This window comes from Parasteatoda tepidariorum, chromosome 7 (assembly GCF_043381705.1).
Source record: "Parasteatoda tepidariorum isolate YZ-2023 chromosome 7, CAS_Ptep_4.0, whole genome shotgun sequence".
Taxonomy (NCBI): Eukaryota; Metazoa; Arthropoda; class Arachnida; order Araneae; family Theridiidae; genus Parasteatoda; species Parasteatoda tepidariorum.
The window spans coordinates 50196205-50216514 of record NC_092210.1 but is presented as its reverse complement, the minus strand read 5'-3'; the positions used below and the strand labels follow the sequence as shown (position 1 = coordinate 50216514).

The window sequence follows — 20310 nt, the reverse complement described above, 5'->3', positions numbered from 1 at the left end:
GATAAGAATTTTGCATTTTATAGCATAAATAACAGCAATTATAAATAAAATTTTGATGATGAGTAAATTAACTCTTTTTCCCCCAAATTTTTTTTTAATTAAATCCCTTTTCAAGTGATTGCTTTTGTTTGCTATATCTTTTATGTTTGCTATATTTAGTCGTTAGTCCATCTTCAAACATCTTGTGACAAATCCTATTTTTTCTTCTTAGCAAGCATAGAATGTAAGTTTCGAATATATTCCCTTCCAGTTTCTCTGATGTTGTAACACTTACATATACTAATAATCGTCGTTAGAAAAACAGTCACCTTTACAGTAACTAATTTTTAAAAAAATTTACTTCTTACAAGAATCGCGATAGTTGTTCTTAAAATTGAGTGAATATGAATAACAATTATGGATTTCGAAATCACATGAATATGAAACTAGATATACGTTTTTTAAAATGAGAAAATACAAACTGGGATATAGAACTTTTAAAACGGGTAAATACAAATCACGATTCATAATTTTTAGATCGCGTAAATACGAATCATGATGCGTAATTTTTAGATTGCATAAATAAGAATTACGATGCATAACTTTTAGAATGCGAATCCCAATGCCTTATTTTAAAATCACGTATAAATACGAAAATCAATGTTTAATATTATAAACCACATATGCAAATCAACACATTGAATTTTAAACTTGCGTGAATACGAATCACTACATAGGTTTTTAAGAAGACGCAAATACGAATCACAATATCGGATTTTCAAATCTCGTAAACGAGAATCGCAACGTACAATATTCAAATCGCGTGAATAAGAATCGCAACACGCAAATATGAAAAGCTATATTTGATATTAAAATTGTGTGAATAAGAATCGAGATATTAGCAGATTCCAGGCTTGGGACCTCTAAAAGGCTAGTCAGAAGCAGCGTCGTTTGAACTACCAAAATCGGATCTATCTGGAGGGCGGGTAAAAAATTCGGAAAATCTTATCTGCTGCGTGTAAAAGGGGAAAAAATAGGTAAAATTAGAGTAAAAATGAGAAAGGATTGGTAGCTATGTAGTTTGAATTTTCTGTTTCTCTTTGAAAATCGGTGAATATTCTGAAAAAGCGGAATACTTATAAAAGAAAAATGAAATTTTTTGAAAATCTGAATTTTTGATAAAAAAAAGCTGAAATTTAAGAGATAAAAGTGAAAAAAGCGGAAATCCGCTAAAAAGCGGAAAAATCTCATCCCTGATTTATTAATGTAATGTGCTTGCGATCATGTTGCATTTGAGTTGTGCATAATTGTACACAGCACAATTTTGCATACATTTGAAAAGTTATGATGAAAATTATCGAAATACATAATTTCTGATCTTAAGTAAGATTGCATATATTAATTTATCGTATATTTAATAATTATTTCAATGATTTTTAAACTTTTAGTCATTAATTTTGTATTGAACTTGTTATTTGAAAGAGATGTGTTTGCAATTGTTCAGGCAGTAAAATTTTGTGGGAGATCATATTTTGTAAGCCGCACCATCAAATATGATGGTGTGGCCTTTATGATGAAAAAGTTTTCACTCTTTATCAAATTTTACAAGTGCAGCATATATACCAGGGTGGCTATTCCCTGCGAAATTACTGTAAATAGTTTTCTCACTTTCTAACAAATTTTATAACCAGAGTCTTAGTTCCAGCTTTAACCAAACTTAAAGTTGGTGGATTTCCTACAATAAAAAACTGTTTTTTGTACGGTTAAAAAGATGTATGAAGCAAGGAAACTTCTTTACAATTTTGCTCAGAATGCATATCACTCGTAGGATTAATATTGCATCTAAGGATAGGATAAACCTACTTATAACTAAGAAAATTAGTTATACTATAAAATTATCATTAGTTATACTATAAAATTAGTTACTAAGAAAATTAGTAATATAGAACACCAATGATTACGACAACTATATATTATACTACTACAACTATATTTTACAACACCAATTTTACTTTGAATTAATAAATTCAACTTACCCTGCCAGATTTAGTCATTCTCTGTTGTTTAATGTGAAGAGTAAATATAGCATGTGACCTGGAAGACTGAGTGTTCATGCCTGTACTTGCAGTTGTTCTGGATAATGAACCAATTTTTAGACAATGTAGAGCCTGAAATAGGTAAGTAACTTAAATAAAACACCTCATGAAGACTTATATTTATTATAATAGTTAAAACTAGAAAGTAAAGTTTCTTTAATAATAAATAATTTAACAAACTTTTCAGTTAATGATCTGATAAATTTTATTCTCAACGATTTCTTGACATTTAGTGATCACATTTTTCATCTTAAAGCTTAAATAAATTTAATCAAACCTCAGATATATTTTAGTTTGAATTTATAAACATTTATATTTTAACCATGGGTATTTTAATTTTTTCTCACTAAAAGATGTTAAAACTTTTCAAATTGAATATAATCAATTATACATTGTCAATTGAAAAAAATTTAAAGGTTTATTAGCTTCCATCTTGATTATTTAATATCTGTTTTTAAAGGATTAAAATTACAAGATTATTTGACCTAAATCACCTTTCTCATTTTTAAATTTTTTAATCAGCTGCATAAACAACACTAATAATTTTGTTGCATTATTATATTACATTCTCTAAACAGTGACTCTGCTAATGCTCTATATTGCGTCAAATGCACTAAAAATCATCAATTGGATGCAAAAATAAAGTTATGACATGTTCTGGGAAACATATTGTTCTTCTTAGAAAAAAACTAGCATAGCACTAACAATACAGGTGAATCTTTAAGACATTTAAATCTTCTAGATTCTAATATACAAAAATTTTAACAACTACAAAAATCTTAAAAATTTACACAAAGTAAAATGAAGTTAAAATTAAATTTTTGTATACTTTTCTATCATTACAATTGAAAGGAATCAAATGAATAAAGTTTAATATTTAATATCATATAATGATGATGTGATGTTTTTCAACTCATTCTAAAAAATAACTTTACACTTAAATGTATGAAAATAACACACCAATACTTTTATAACCATTATTTTTATTTTTAATTCAAATATTTTATTATATTTTATAGTTATTTTAATTTTAAATCCCAAAAAGAGTTTTGGTACAAATGCTTTCTGAAATATTTATTAAACAAAGAAAAACTCTCACTCAGAAAGCTTTAAATTAATTTTTGTATTATCAAGATGATACAAAAAGTTTAAAAAAAAAAACATTTTTTATTATTTTGGGTTTTTACAGATACAAATAAAAAACCTTTTAAATAATTGTTAATATTGTTTCTGATTAAACAGTATCAGTTGGATAACATAAAAATAGCACGCTATTAAGAACTTATAAAAATAAATGACAACATAATGCATGAACATATATTTTGTAATAATTATATATAAATTTATCAATTAAAAATGATGAATGGAAATATAAACAAAACAATTTAATATTTGCAAAAGCTTATGTTTTTAAAAACTTTGGGTCCTCAATTGGTAAGGGTCCTTAATTCAACTGAATCGGTAAGTAAAAAAATTGGTATGAATTTATAAATTAACTTACCTCTTGTACATTTGTAACACACTGAGCAATTACACCATGGGTATAAATTTTGCCATCAGCATCTTCATGTATACGAACATGAGTTCTTTTCGTCTAAAGGAATAAAAATATTCACAAAAAAACATACTATGACTCATAATATAATATGATTTTTATTTTAATTAATCAAAAACAGAAAGTCATATAATTAATAATTAAAGCAGGAGAATATAGGGAATTTAAATACTCTAAAATACTAAATAAATATAAAAGCTTAATAATAAATATTTTTTTTCCCAACATATTGCCACACATATAACAAAAAATCACTTATTTCTGAATGTATGCATGTGCACTCAATTTGATCAAAATAATAGTTTGGAACAATTAATGACAGAATACATTTTTTTCCTCTAATGATTAAAGTCTCTAGTGAGCAGACTATTAAAGCAATAGATTTCTCAGTCAAAAAGTGATTTAATAAATTTTGAAAAATATTATTCAAACATTCGTTTTCTATTCATTTATTTCCTCTACTGTCCATCTATTTACCATTAGAATCTATTACTTTTCCTCATAGAGGCCCAAGAGTTTCTTAATCAATACAAGTTACAAGTAATTCTTAAGATAGCGCTAGTGTTACCTAATTTCTGATCGATTTTACATCTAGTTTTCAATAATGATTTGAGCCAATGATTTCAACGCTATTACAATTCAAATAAAGAGATGTTAATTTTAAGTGGAGTGTAAACAAAGTTATAAATAATATAAAAAATGTTATGCATATGACCATTTCAGTACTAAAATGAACATATTCTTGTCAAAAGACAGAATGAAAGAGAGAAATACATAGATGTAGAAGAATTTAAAAAAATAATAATTACAAGGAATTACAAAGAAAAACTTTTTGCTATTGTAGTCTTGCAGGGGTGATTGTGAGCCCAAGTCAAAATTCCGGAAAATTTCTTGAGTTAAAAAAAAAAAAGTTTAAATTCAAAAATTAGAAAAAAATTTAAACCAGGTATTTTTAATTTTTCTCAATATTTCTTAGTTTATTTAAAATATATTTAAAATTTTACACATACCTATGATAACCTGGAGAAGTAATTAAAATTTACAAATATGTCTTTCTTTCTTGAGTTTATGATTAGAACAACTATTTACTGATAAAACATGAATATTAATCATGAATGTAAGCTTATAAAGTATCTCTCTGGCTCTCCCTTACAAACAAATCGAATAAATTGTGTTTTTAAGTTCTACCGTTGAAAATTCAATTTCCGGAAACTTCTGTGATCAATGATTTTTTTAAACGTTTGGACCTTCAATCTCCGGAAACTTCCGAATCACTGTTAGAGAAAAATCCGGAAATCCGGATTTTTTCCGGAGCACAATCAGCCCTGGTCTTGTAAAACCAATTAAAGAAGCCAAATGCATCCTTAATCTTTTATTTAAAACAGAGGAAAGAAATGTTCAAAATCAAGATACCAAGTGCCACACACTGCTCTCTACTCCTAGTCATAAGTTTGAGTTTTCTGTTATAATCATTAAACATCTCTCCTCAGATTTTGACTTATATTTCTGCGAATCATACTACATTTCAAAAATTTTAAATGATTTAGTAAGCTTTTACTATATTAATGATTCTCCAGTAAAAGTTTAGTGATTTAGCAGACTTTTTTCTAATATTTCATTTTCCCCCAAATGTTTAGAAATTTATTTTACTTTATTTTCTACATTTAGGATTTTTACACCACACTGGTACGCCTTTCTTCTTATCTACCAACAGTTTTTGACCATCTTGTTTTATCTTATTTCTGCACCCTATTGGTCAATCTTTTCTTCCTTGTTGCAAATTGTTTGAAATTTCTTCTGTGTTGATGTTCTGACATTTAGGATGATGCCTCATCGTGTGACATTATTTGCACCTTTTACGCGTTGTCTTAATTTAAATAGCTATTATTATGATTAATACAAATTTATTGTAGCATTATCATTTTAGTACAGTAGGGAACCGATTATACGGAACGATCGGGACCATCGCTATTCCGGATAACTGATTTTTCCGGTTTTCTGAATCGCTACAAAAAGCCGTTTTTTTATTGTCAAACCAAACTAAAAAAAAAAAATTTGAGAAATAATCTTAAAAGAAGAAAAAGCGATAAAGTAATACACTAATGATTATTTCTAAAATGATGGTAAGGTAAACATCTTTTAAAAAATAAAGAAAAATCCTAAAATCTTATGAGGAAAAAAAAAATTTTTTTTAAAAATGGCAGGAAAATTTATCGAATTTCGTTCCGGTTTTCTGATTTCCGGATAAGAGGATCTGTACTGTATAAGTTTTACTGTATATAATGTGTAAGTTTTCTTCTTTTTCGCATCAAAAATTCAATTTAATAACACTTGGAGATTTAATTGTAATTTAAAGTAATTAAAATGCCTAAAGATATCTTAAAATTTATTCACTAAACTAAAAATTTAAAAAATCAACGTATATCAAAAAAATCAATTAAAAACCAAAATATCATGAAAACATCTAATTCCAAGAATTTTTGACTTTAATAGAAAGAAATCTACCGATAAATCAAATCAAATAATTTATTTATGATGCTATATGCTGTTCATTTTATTTAACACAGTATTAGTAGACTTTTTCTGAGAATAGAAAAACTCTTTGTTCAACTACTATTGCTAAAAGTTAAACTTGTTTTGGTACTGCTGGAGTTTATTAAGTATGAAAACTAAATTTGTATCATATCATGTTTTTTTTTATTCACGTGAACAAGAGCACATAAATATATACACAGCCACCTTTTTAGGTAAAATTCAAATTTTGTATCTTGAAACATTTTAGACAAGGAATTTCTTGAAGAAAAAAAAACTATTATTTAACGTTAAAACTAATCTGCAATCAAAACAATAATTAGCTGTGTTCATCGCCCTGTGGCAAGGTTTCTGCTGCCAGGCTGAACAGATCCAAACTTTGACCCATAAATCAAATCTGAATTATAAGCTTTCCAAAACTAAAAAAAATAATAAGCATATTCCAGTTAGTTTTTTAACCATTTAGTTACAGCTTATTTCAAACTTTTAGATGCAGGCTTTTCTGCAATAAAAAACCAGTTTTTCCGTATTATTAAATGGGAAAATAATGCCTAGCAGGAAAATTTCTATACTATTTTACCCAGTGGTTCAATACTTGAAAAGTTAAAAACTTTCAATTTCATTTCCTTAATATTTACACACCACTCCTTGATCCCAAAATTATGTTTCTAACATGTGAAGACATAAGTTCTTAAATAAGAGTTTAAGAGTAAGTAAAAATACTCTTTAAAAATATTTGGCGGAATTTGTGAGAATTGACTACTACTCAAAGTTCAGTTATAAAATTTACTGGTTATATAGTCAAACTGATATTATGGATATCATAAAAAGCTACAGAATATGATGGTTAGGACAACTATTTAGACAAAATGAAATGGCACTCAATAAAAAGTCAAGTTCACAAATTCTGTGTCAGCTAATAGTATTAGAGGCAGGGTTGGCAAAAAACCAAAAAATATTTCTTGGTTTTTTCCCAAAAATCAACCAGTTTTTTGGAGAAAAAAACATGGCTTAAACCACAATTTAAACCAACTGGCTTAAACCATGCCAACCTTGAAGGTCAACCACTTAGGTGACTTGAGGTGATAACAAAAAAACCCTCAATAAGGTCAATTCAAAGTGTGCTGCATCACTGATGAAATATAATGAGCTATAATGCCGCAAAGAATGAAAAAGTTAAACCCTTAATATCTAAATTTTTATGAAAACATTATGATTAACAGCTTAGCTTTGGAAGAACACAACCAACTATTTAGAAACAACAACAAAAAAATCAGAAACATTTAATGACACAGGGAAAAACAAATAAGTATGATGTATTCCTTTAAGCAGAAAGTGATCTAAGCTGAAACATAAGTTGTAGAATAATTTATTTTATTGCCCTTGCAGAATGATTATACGATAATTTTATACATTGTTAATAATTGTTTTTTATTTCATTATGTAAATATTGAAACATAATTTGATATTTAACTATAATTTGTTATTTAACTATAATTTGTTATTTAACTATAATTTGTTATTTAAATATAATTTGATATTTAACTATTTTTCAATTTTATTTTGCAATATAAAATTATTTCTCCTTTTTAAAAAATTGTAATAGTTAAACCAGTGAGAGTTGCTTATTTTTGACAAAACCCACAAAACATTTGTAATTCTGTCCTTGGAGCATGTTTAGTTCAATAATGATTCAGCACAAATTAAATTGCTTTTAAATTTTTTTCATTTTAAATTTAAATGAATGAAATTATTCTGTAAAATAAATTTTTTGGATAATACTGCGACATATACTAAGAATGGAAAATAGAACTAAAAGGAAAATTAATTCATGTTTAAAAGAAAATTTGGAAATTTATTTTAATTTACAGTTAGTGCTTTCATCTTTTTTGATTTGTACCAACACCATCGTCAACACTTAGTACTTTTGAATATTTTTTTTTTTTTTTTTAATAAAGAAGCACCTCAAATGCTGCCACATCTTTATTTAATGATTAACTGAAATTTGTCAAGTTTTATTGGTGTTTGAATTAACTCATGAAATAAGAAATAAAAGATACAAAAATTAGTTTTAAAAAAATACTTCACTAAAAAATAAAATTAATGATAATAATTAACAAATTGAAACAAATCAAACAGATCAGAATACGTACTTTATTATCCAATTCTCTAGCAGTATCTAATAGATCAATAACTTCTTCATTGTACAGCTAAAAAAATTTTTCAAAGATTTGAAATTTATTTTTATTTCTTAAACAAATACATCAAATATTAATATAGATTATTTTTCTCATTACTGAGAAAAATAATTTATATTTATACACTGAATAGTTAATATTAAGAAAAATATAATTAACATTACTAAATTCACAAATCAGATCCAGATTTTATCTACACCACTACCTTACACTGGTTTTTTGCCTACACTTCTCTTAATGAAGAATTTGATTTGCTGATATATAAGAAAGAAAACAATATATAGTATTTTCTGTGAATGAATCTGCTCGAGTAAGTCAATTTTGAGCATCAAAATACAATATAGCAAATTTCCATACTAAGAACATTTTGAGAACAAACATTTATCTGCTAATTTGTTTCAGTAGAGTGTAGAATTATTAAGCTTTTATACATTTTAACAAACTTCTTTCTAAAATGTCAATTTTTTGCAGAGATTCATTTGTTTGACAAGGGAAAAATATTATAATAAAGTTAATAATTAATAGTAAAATATTAGAATGAAAAATATAGATTACAAAAGAAAAAATAAAATATTTTACCTTAAATACATTAATTGCTCTAATTATTAATTATTACTTAGATTATTATTATTAATTATTATTATTATTAATTATTATTAATTATTATTATTATTAATTATTATTATTATTAATTATTATTATTATTAATTACTATTATTATTAATTATTATTATTATTATTATTAATTATTATTATTATTATTATTAATTATTATTATTATTAATTATTACATGACACTTATAAGAAGGCAAACTGAAAGATTAAATTTATAAAAATATAAAATAAAAATAAAAAATAATGATGTACAAGAAATGTTAAGTGATGTGTATATACGGTAGTTAATGCAAAAGTTTAAGAATTGATGTTTATGAAGTTTTTTACATTAATAACATTTTAATGTCGATAAAATAATGTGATATTTTCCAAAACTTGATAATAAAAAAAAATTACACAGATAAGAGTAAAATAACAATTCCTAGAAAAAAAATTTATAAAAAAATTGCATAAAAAATTATATTAAAAAAAAATGACTGAATATTTTTATTGAAAAAATATATGGTATATATTTGGGAGAAAAAAATTATCTTTGATGAAAAGTTGTCGTTTTATACTAACTTCCATAAACTGTGCATGAACATTGAATTCAGGTGGTGTGCATCCTTTTTCTTTTTCCTTTTCTTGTATATCACTGATTGTCTTAAATAAGTGCTCAACAGCTCGCGGAATAATGCCTCTTTCATCGAGATTAAAGCTGTTGTCAAAACCAGTACCCATAGTATATGTTTTTCCAGATCCTGTCTGTTAGAAAGAAATTATTAAAAAAAATTCAAATAAAAAAAAATCAAAGTTACTAAAAGTACAAATTTAACACAAAGTTTAGTCATTATTTATATCAGTATAATAATCTATATATATTTATATCAATATAATATTTATATCAATATATATAATCAATATCAAGAAAATATAACATTAAAATACAATTTCACAATGTGCTTCCATTCAAAATGTCTCAATTCATTACTTATGAATTTTAAAAAATAACCCAGAAGCATTTTTTGAATTATTATCATATTTTAAAACTAAAATTAAGTAAATAAATTTACACAGATTTCACTCATGTACGGACTAAGATGAAAATAAAAACTTTCTGCAAACAAAACTCTTAATTAAAATACCTTCTACAAGCGATTTATTGACATGTGTAGTAAATTTCAGCCATTTCGTCACGATCTATTTTTGATGAAATTTATTCGAAAATCACTAAGTTTTTAATTGCTTTAAAACTCTATATTGATTATTGTACATATCAACATATATTTCTTTAAATTTAGCAGCTTTTTGATGTTATAAACCTAGTTGACTTACTCTATTTCATGTCTTACTTGGCTTTCCTTGTGCATCTAAAACCTAAATCATTCAAAAACATTTCAATGCAAGCATTTAATAAATATTTTTGTAGAAATCACTGCTGTCTGTTCAATTGTCTATGTCTGAAAGTCAAATACAATTTTGAAGGCTTATTCCTTTTCTTTTAGTTTTGAGTAATGTTATAAAAATTTTTGTGATAATGTCAAATTTTTCGAGCGTTGGTATATATTATGCATATCTGTTTATGTGACATAAAAAAAGACAATTATGAGACAGTTACAATTTTTTTTTAAAATTAATATCATTTTATTAATAAAATATACAGTTATTATAATTTTATGTAAGAACATTTTGATAATGTTTTAATGATAACATAATGAACGATCATCTCAATTTGAAAATTAATCTAAAACTATGCTTAAATAAGATTAAAACTTAAAAATACAAAGTTAAGGCATGATAAAAATAAATAAATTATAAGTCCTAATTTTACTAATTAAGCTTTATTATGTGTGTACTTCTGTTTAAATATTTACATACCCAACCAGGCATGAAAAGATAAAAAATATAAGTTAAATTGAAATATTTTGCGTATCAGGCAATATAACTTTTGAACCATCAAACATTATACAGTAGAACTCTGGTTTTATGTTGTCTATTTCGTGCATTATCCCGCTTCCTACATAATTTTCTGGTGTACTGTTAAAGATAATTTTCATAAAAATTGCCTATAGTGATTATGTATAGGAGATTTTACATTACCCTTTTTTTTTTAGAAAATCCTGCATCGTACGTTTTTCTAACAAATCAAGTTTATGCATTATTTTCGCATAAATTTTTTCTTTTTTTATTTTATTTTTCTAACGAGACTTGTTTATTAGCTGTTTGTAGCTTTTCTGGCACACTTTCGATTCTATCTTATCTTTTTGTCTGTGAGAGGGGAGTTCCCCCATTAGTCATCAAAATCAGAAGGGATGAGGAGTGGACAGTGGTTAAAGAAAGTACTGGAGCTTAAATTTTAAAATTAGAGAGTGGAAATTTTTCCAGCAAACTTTAACCTTTGAATCTTGAAATTATCCAATCTTAAAACTCAGTGGCGCGACAGCCCATAGAGGTCCAAAGGCCTACTGTGCCCATCTCAGTTTTCTTGACCTTGGGCTCTGGGGTGCAGGAGCAGATATTCCGGTCAGGTGGTCAGCCGAACGCGGAACCCCCAGTGTTTACAGGGGTCTGTCCAGGCCGAATTTACTACCGTTTAGCTGTACCTTCAAAAATTCAATTTTAGGTGAAACGGTAGTTTCACAAATTCAACTTTAGAAAAAACGGTAGTATCACAAAATACTTTTTCTTAAAATTTTATTTTTGTATCCTTTAAGAAACGATAAATCTATATTTTTACCATGTTTTTGTATTGATTTTGCAATATAATTCTTAATTTTTCACAAATTATGTCTAAATTTTCACAAAATAGGTACCTTTCAGAAAAACCTAGACAGACCCCTGGTTTAGTTCCCAAGCATGCTTGGTACTCATTTATCGACCCACTGAAGGGATGAAAGGCTGAGTCAACCTTGCCCGGCCCAAGGATCGAACCTGGGACCTGTGGCACGACAGAGCGAAGCGCTACCGAAATTATCCAATCATTTATAGCATTTATTCAATCATTTATAAAATGTTACACTAAACAGCTAGTAAGGTTAGTAAGGTAATCATTTCTTTTTCTTGATTCAGCTGATCTGCAAGATGCTTCTAAAGCAAAAATAAATATTCTCGGAGAACTGATTTTGATTTTGAAGGTATTGACTAAAATGCGTTAAAATTGGGTTAAATGCTTCTCAATATGCAACAGGAAAATACGTCTTTCGGAATAAAATATCATGTTTGAAGATCTACTGAAATTGATGATGTGAATACAGACTGAAAATTTTTCAATTCCTTCGACATATGATTTAATGCCTGTTCCTGATGACAGTGATGAAAACAAAGAAGATGAGCAAAAAATATCACCGGATGTACCCATACTTGATCAATCGTTTAAAAGCATAAAAACTCTTGTTTTGCAAACAATAGTAAATATTGAGGGGGATATATCTAAAAATAGGTTAAGATTACACATAATAGATTACACAAAATAGGTAAACATTACACATTTTTCTAGTCGTGCATTGCGTAAGAGTTTTCGAGTAGTTCAACTCGCTTCATACGTTCAGGTCCCGGGGCAAAAACTTCTTTTGGGGCCCTCTCTGCTTCACTAATTCAGTAATGAAGAACCAAACTTTATGAAGGTATATAAATTTAGGGATGTATAAAAATACAGGCTTTTCATTGGCCAAATTTGTTCATCGTAATTGCAAAAATTTAGCTGAATTCCACCCTAAAAAGCCATGGATTTACAAAATATAGATTTCTTGCGACCATATGATAGATTAATGAAGAAGCTAACATAAAGCTTATGAATTTTACACTGTACTGATATTTTGTTCAAAAAAGTATAATAAAGAATTAAACATAAAATAAATTCTTTATTGTATTCGGAGGCTCCCCCTAATATGGGGGCTTGGGGCAACTGCCCCACATGCCCCTGCCATAGTCAGGCTCTGCATGTATCTTTTAACATAAAATCAGGATTCCACTGTATAAAGATGATTAGAAACTATGTACTCTATAATGAGCCCGATAGCAGAAACCTCCCAGTATTATTTTACACTTTTTCAGCTTCTGCAACCATTTTATTCTGAGCTGAAAACAACACAAGTTTCAATATTTTCATCTACTGACGCATACACATCAAACATGAAGGTTGAAGAATTTTTTCCAAAATGTTCGAAAATCCTATTTTCTGCTTCATCATTAACATCAAGAGTAATTGTTTTTTTACAATATAACTTCTCGTCTTCTTTTTTTTTTTTTTTTAAATGGCAGTAGAATTATTGAACGATAAACTTGGAAATCTGCTAGTTACAAAACCGGTCAAAATTAGTATTATTAACACAAGAAGAACAGCATTTGTTATGGAATCATTAAAACAAGATGATACATTCGAGAAAACGAAAGATGGGGGGACAATAAATCGAGACTGGTCAGCAGTAATCAATAATAGAATGCTGAAAACACTTACCTGTCCGTATGCCAAAACTGTAGCATTGTAACCATCAAAACAGCTAATAAAAAAAAGAATAGTAATAATTTAAGTCATCAGAAAATAATAGTATGCAGTTTAATATGAAACAGCCATTATGTTTCTTTATTAATTATACAATTTGTACTTTAAATTCAAATAAATATTTTTCTAAAACACAAATTTCAAAAAGATATCTAAATGTTCATGAGCCGTTTGGAAAATTTAAAAAACTAAAATAGCAGTTTTGGAACAAATACTTTAATTCCAGCATCTGACAAACTATCCTTTATTTCAAGGAATTTTTTTTTTTTAAACAGTACACTTTCGCAGATACTTTTTGGTACATTCATAACATTAATTTGCAGATAATTTTAGTTGATATTCATTTAATTTGTGTGTTATAAACTCTCTGAAAATTTTTAAAATTTCAACCTGTGTTTTTACCATTTTGCAATGATTATGAAACAAAATACACAGAGTTCCAATTTTTATTTTAGTATATTTCTTATTCAAATTATAGGTCATCCAATTCATTTTCAAATATAAAGTTTTTTAAAGGTGAACCGAATTTTGTTTCAGTAATTAAAACTCCTTTGGTTGACCACAAGCTAAGAACCATTTTTCAACTAATGCAGTATTTTGAACAAAACAAAGAAATTAAGAATAAAGCTCATGCTGACATCCGATATCTGGAAGTCACTTAACTTAATATTAGTTACGGGATACTGAAAATTAGAGTTAAGAATTACATAGAAAGTTTTCACAAAATATTCAATATAATTATAAATTCATACAATTAAGAATTTAAAACTAACTTTAAGAAATTATTTGCAATGAGAAACACAAAGAAAGCTAAATGTAAAACTCCATGTATGTGAATATATGTGAATTTGTTTGCCAAAAAATAATTATTTAATTATGTAATGAAATCAAAATAAATATAAAAAAAGAACTGCCACGACAGATTTCTGCCTTGACTTTCTGAAAAGCTTTTATTAAACTGTTGGTGTCGTAAGCATTTTGGTGTTTTATTCATTTGAGTTTATTTTTTATTTACTCAAAAATATTTTTTTGGCTGTTAATTCTAATGAGAACTTGGTGCTAGAGGAAATAGCATTACAAATTCTGTAGTAAAATAATTACTTGGAAAAAGATTAAAATGCCAAGAAATTTACTCTGCTAACTATAAAAATCATTAGCCTAAAAGTAAAAGCCAATAATTATAAATAATTACAAAAACAATCATGTAATTGTTTACCAACCTCTAATCTCAGACAGAACAATACAAACATGATAAGAAAAGCCTTATGTTTACCCGTCAACAAGTTCCTTGACAACAGAGTCAAATATTTCATCTTGAGGTGTTGGCATGTCATATACATGATCAAAGGTATAGGACTTATCATTTCCAATCCAAATTTGAGGCTCATGTGGAATAGTTTTCGTGCAAACATGACACAAATCTAAAATATCCCGAGATATTTGTGGACGTATTCTAAACAAATAATTAAAATTAGTCTAAAGAGAAATAAATAAATAAAAAGAAAACAACATGTGAGTTAAGTTCTGAAGAAAGAAAAATCCAAGGGAAATACTATTTATATAAAATTACAGAATACTTAAAAAAAAAAAAAAAAAATTTATTAAAATAAATGCTAATTTTTTAAGTTAATTTATTATGTTTGATTTTATTATTATTTGCTCATATAAATAACTTTTAAAAATTTTTTTAATTTCTATTGCAATATTGAAATTACAGTACAGAACCTCTTATCCTGAAATTAGAATACCGGAAAACCAGATAACCGAAACGAAATTCAATAAATTTTCCCACCATTAAAAAAAAAAAATTTCCTCAAAAGATTTCCAAATTCTTCTTTCTTTCTTAAAAGATGTTCACCATCAATTTAGAAATAATCATTAGTTCCCTACACTGTCGAAAGAAGTAAGAGTTTTTTTAAATTATTCTAATTATATATATATATATTTAGTTGTTTGACAATAAGAAAAAACGGCTTTTTGTAGTGATTCAGAAAACCAGAAAAATCAGTTATCCGGAATAGTGATGGTCCCGATCGTTCCGGATAATCGGTTCTCTACTGTATATAAAAAAAAAATTTTAAGTGAGTGTATAAATACTCTTTCAGGATACAATTGTAAATTTAATCAAGATATATTTTTTGAAGTAAAGTGAAACATTTTTTAATTCTTTTTCAAAGTTCGCAGTATTGATAAACAGCATTTAGATTGAAATTTAATAAAATTTTAGAAATTATTGAAACCTAAGAGTTTAATTTACAGGTGTATAATTATGTCTGTATGTCACAATATTAAATACAATCACATATAGTGAGTAGGAATGATAATGATTTTGTATTGATGCATAAGACTTTTAATTTCTCATTCTTTTATAATTTTATTGGTTTTTTTCTCCCACTAATATTATTCTTATATATTTTTTACAGACGCATTGTCTTAGCTGTGGGCATTATTTTATTTTTTTAATTGTTCCTCTGGATAGTCAAGGGAACTCAGGCAAATTTTTTCCTCAAATTAAGTATGGACCCTTATACAGTTGTTTTAGTTTCTTAAGAAATTCATTAAATTTATTTTTCTTCCCGATTGTTACCTTTAAAATTACACTTATTAAAAAATTATATATAACTTGAAAATTAACAAGCAAATTAACAATTTTTTTTCAAACAAAAAAAAACCCCAAAAACCAGTGGATTTTTCTTTTTGTTTAAATCATTTTTTTTTTAAGGTTAAAACCAGTATTTTTATTATTTACTTAACACGAAACGTTAAAAAATATTTTAAGCTTCAAATTAAAAGTAATTAAACAACTAAAAAACATTTCATAGATATCTATTAGTAATGACCTATTTTATTTTAAGCATTTTTAAGAGACCTTAGGATTTCATTTTAAATTTGCTCATTTCAATTTATCTTTCTTTCATAAGTATTTCTATAGGTATTCTTCATAACCTTAATAAAATTGCAGATTTATGCTTATTTAAAGTAACACAAATTCCCATTAGCAATTTAACTAAAAATTATAAAAAATTTGAAAATACTTTTTTTTTCATTTGGCTATATTCAAACTGAAAAAAATTACACAAATAAAAAATTTACCTAATAAAAAGACTTTAGTTTGGAAAAAATCAGTCCCTATTAAAAAAAAATAATAATAATAATTTAGTTTTAATAAGCCAACCCTTGAAATTAATATTACATTACAACAGATTGCAATTAAAAATCATTTTTAAATTAAAAAACTATTTAACCAGGGGTCTGTCCACGTTGAATTTACTACCGTTTAGCGGTACCTTCACAAATTCAATTTTAGGAAAAACGGTAGTTTCACAAATTCAACTTTAGGAAAAACGGTAGTTTCACAAAGTACTTTTTCTTAAGATTTTATTTTTGTATCCTTAAGAAACGATAAATCTATATTTTTACAATGTTTTTGTGTTGATTTTTTAATATCATTTTTAATTTTTCACATATTATGTCTAAATTTTCACAAAATAGGTACTTCTCAGAAAAACCTAGACAGACCCCTGTTAACATTTCTTTTTGAAAAAGAGTTTCTTTTTTTTTCTTAGTATTGGAGGAAACATGTTTCTGTTACATCTGAATAAACTACCATCAATATTTTTTAAAAAAATCAAGAGTGATATAGTGATTATCACAAATAAAAATCAATGAATTTAAAAATCTGCTTTTTTTTAATGAAATATTAAAAAAATGTACAAAATCAACCTTTAATAAATCTGTGATCTTTAAGGAGAAAACATAGCTTTCTTGCATGAAAAATTATTAGCAGGTAGAGTCTGCCATCCACGAACAAAAAAAAAAAAAATAATAATAATAAAGTTAAAAAAGTGAACTGAAATTACCAGCAAAAAAAAAACAACTGTTAAACATACACATAAGGAATAGTCATAAACTACTTTTTTCCCCGTAAGTATTCCGACAAGAAGTTTAAAGCAATGCAATATCTGACATAATGCAAAATGGGGGGGAAAAATCTTTATTATTGAAATAGCTTGAAAGAAGAAAAAACAAGTTTAAATTGAAATCTAAAAATATAAAAAAAAAATCGTTAAACATACACTTAAGGAATAGTCACAAACTATTTTTTTCCCCTACAGTCTTCCGACAAGAAGTTTAAAACAATGCAATATCTGACATAATGTAAAACGGGGGGAAAAATCTTTATTATTGAAATAGCTTGAAAGAAGAAAAAACAAGTTTAAATTGAAATCTAAAAAAATAAACACAACCATTTTTATTTGAAATCTAAATATCCTAAAAACAAAAACTATTACAAAATACATTAAATATTTTTCGTTAATACCATGAAACTGAACTAACTCAATTAAAATATAATTTCACAAAATACAATGACCTAAATATTAATATTAGTCAAAACATTTCAACTTACTAACTGCCTCCTACTTATTTATTTTTTAACATGCAAAGTAACTAATTATTAAGTTGAGATACTAATTACATAAAATTTAAATAATTAGCTGATTATAAAATTAATTTTGTTTCTCCATTCTGTTTCGCAATATTTTACATAAATTTAAATATTACCGTAAATATGAAGAAAACAATTATTAATTACAAATCAATGCACATAATCTATGTATTAATGGGGAGAAGAAAAAAAAACCATTAAAGAGGAAAATCTAAAAAAGCGAATTATGACTGAATGAAAAACTTTACAATCTAGAGAGCTGAAATTAATATAAAATTTATAATTTTGAATAAGAAAGTATTTTCAGTTAAGACAAAGCCGCCTACATAAAAAAAATTGTTACAGTATTCCTACTACCTTTTATGGAGCAGATTAATAACTGTTTTAAAGAAATTAATTTTAAGTTAAATGCATAAAAGAAGTTATTTCAATTACCTAACCACTACTTTGACAGCTGTGTCATCTATCATTTTTTATAGTGAGGTACGAAACAGAACATTTCTTGCACAGGTGGGATATTTAAATTTAAGGCACTCATCAGAACAAAAATAAAATAAATTTGTATACATTTGACAACAGCAGGAGTTGAGCAGTATTTTGCTGAGCTAGTTTCGTTTTGAAATAAAACAATCCAAAGATATTAAATTTGTGCTTATAGCCTTTAAACATAGGCTTTAAATAAAGGCTTTAACTAAGGTCTTATTTTCACTAAAAGCATTTGCGCGTTTTCATTTTCATCACGTTCAAACATGGAAAGTTCTTACTTTAGGTGCTTTTTAATTATTGTTTTCGCAATATACGATTTATCACTCCCGATCGTCTTCCAGAGAATAAAAATTAGTGAGTTATTTAAGGTGCTCAGAATTGGGTATAATATGAAAAAAGCACAACTACTTCCACTTACTAGGACTAACATTTACCTTTTAGTTTAATTAATAAACTAAGTTTTAAATATGTTTACTAAATTCATAAACTTCGGTAAAACAACAATATGAATTATTTCCAAAGGAACTAGACTAATACAATTTCAACCGGGCGAGTAGCGACTTATAAACAAGACACTTCGTTTGATGCTTTTACTTGTTGCTAGAAATCAGGTTCGCAGAAAATGCTGTTTACTAGTTAAATTTAGTAGGAATAACACGATCTGTGACGTAGGCTATAGTATACCCAATTGCGTGAATTACAGGCATTCGCGGTCGCAACACTCGAATAGATCATAACCGGTTCACTGTCTTGATTCTCGCCCCTTCTGCTTCCTCAGTTGTATAGTTTGTCTAAACTAAGAACTCCTCCCTCCGCAAAGTCTGAGGCCGTCTTTTGCTATAGAAACAAAAATGGCGCATTTTAGGGAAGGTAGCTTCACTGTAGGACTAACACAATAGGGCGAAGAGATTCCCTTTCTCTCGCTGACCCAACCCGAAATCATTCCAAAACAATTATCCCGCACCCCTACTTGGAATTGTCATATACATCGTTACCTCCACTGGTCCTGACAATCTGGAGAAGTTCTTATTTTAGACAAACTATATGGGAATGTAGTATGATATTTTCGCATTTAATTTTCAAAATTTCCACGGCGCTTTCTGTTAGAATTTATGTTTAATGCAGCTTCGAGTTTAATAAAATTTTCTAGCATGAAAGTTTTTAATTTACTAGAAAATCAAAACAGAAATTAACGTTCTTCTTTCTCCTATGACTGTCAACACGCTAATGAGGAAAATGTGCTAAGTGTTGCAATAAAAAGTTCTGCTCTGCACCACATGCATCCCATTTCGATCGCCATTGGTCCTTCCCACACAGCCACCGCTATCCCAGGGATATCCAAACACGTCTGTTACTTATCCAAATATCCAGTGGATATTCGGATATGTTCCAGACTTCTTACAGATATCTAAACACATCTAAGTCCATGAGTTAGATATTTTAGACATCTCTGAGATATCATTTTTGGATATCTGGGGGATGTGGTAATTTGGTTATTATAGAGATATCCAGGCATATCTAAGTTCTAGATATGAACATTTTGGATATTTAATATAGATAAGTTTAAGACATGGATCACTGGATGTCTGTAGAATGTCTAAGAGATGTTTCAAATCGTACTAAATAGCTGACGCAGATCCAGTTTTCGATATCTCAGAGATTTCAGTTTTTGGATATTGATATTCTTTTATTTACAATTCCAAACTCTGATATAATTTTCTTTTTCTGATGCAGATTTTTTTTTCTGAATTAAAACAGAATTTTGAATTTTTGAATATTTTTAGATAATTATAATTCTAACCGTACTCAACAAAAATAGAAACCTGATACCAAATACGAAACTGCAGAATTTATTGTTAGCGAGCGTCTTCTTTTACAACCTTGATATAAAAATCATTTATTGTTGAAGTAAGTAAGAGTTT

General features: G+C 27.0%; 1 protein-coding gene across 1 annotated transcript in view; it reads right to left on the bottom strand.

Annotated features, from left to right (window-relative positions):
* The window catches only part of LOC107453803 (kinesin-like protein KIF21A), a 70797-nt gene extending 52282 nt beyond the window's left edge, over positions 1 to 18515 (bottom strand). Inside the window, exons 1-7 of the mRNA XM_016070760.3 lie at positions 18338 to 18515; positions 14729 to 14908; positions 13411 to 13453; positions 9537 to 9719; positions 8316 to 8372; positions 3577 to 3669; positions 2016 to 2147 (exon numbers count right to left, since the gene is read on the bottom strand). Of these exons, the coding sequence (XP_015926246.1) occupies positions 2016 to 2147; positions 3577 to 3669; positions 8316 to 8372; positions 9537 to 9719; positions 13411 to 13453; positions 14729 to 14908; positions 18338 to 18372 (723 nt within the window). The 5' untranslated portion in view covers positions 18373 to 18515. The remainder of the gene's footprint in view (positions 1 to 2015; positions 2148 to 3576; positions 3670 to 8315; positions 8373 to 9536; positions 9720 to 13410; positions 13454 to 14728; positions 14909 to 18337) is intronic.
* Positions 18516 to 20310: the final 1795 nt, after the last annotated feature.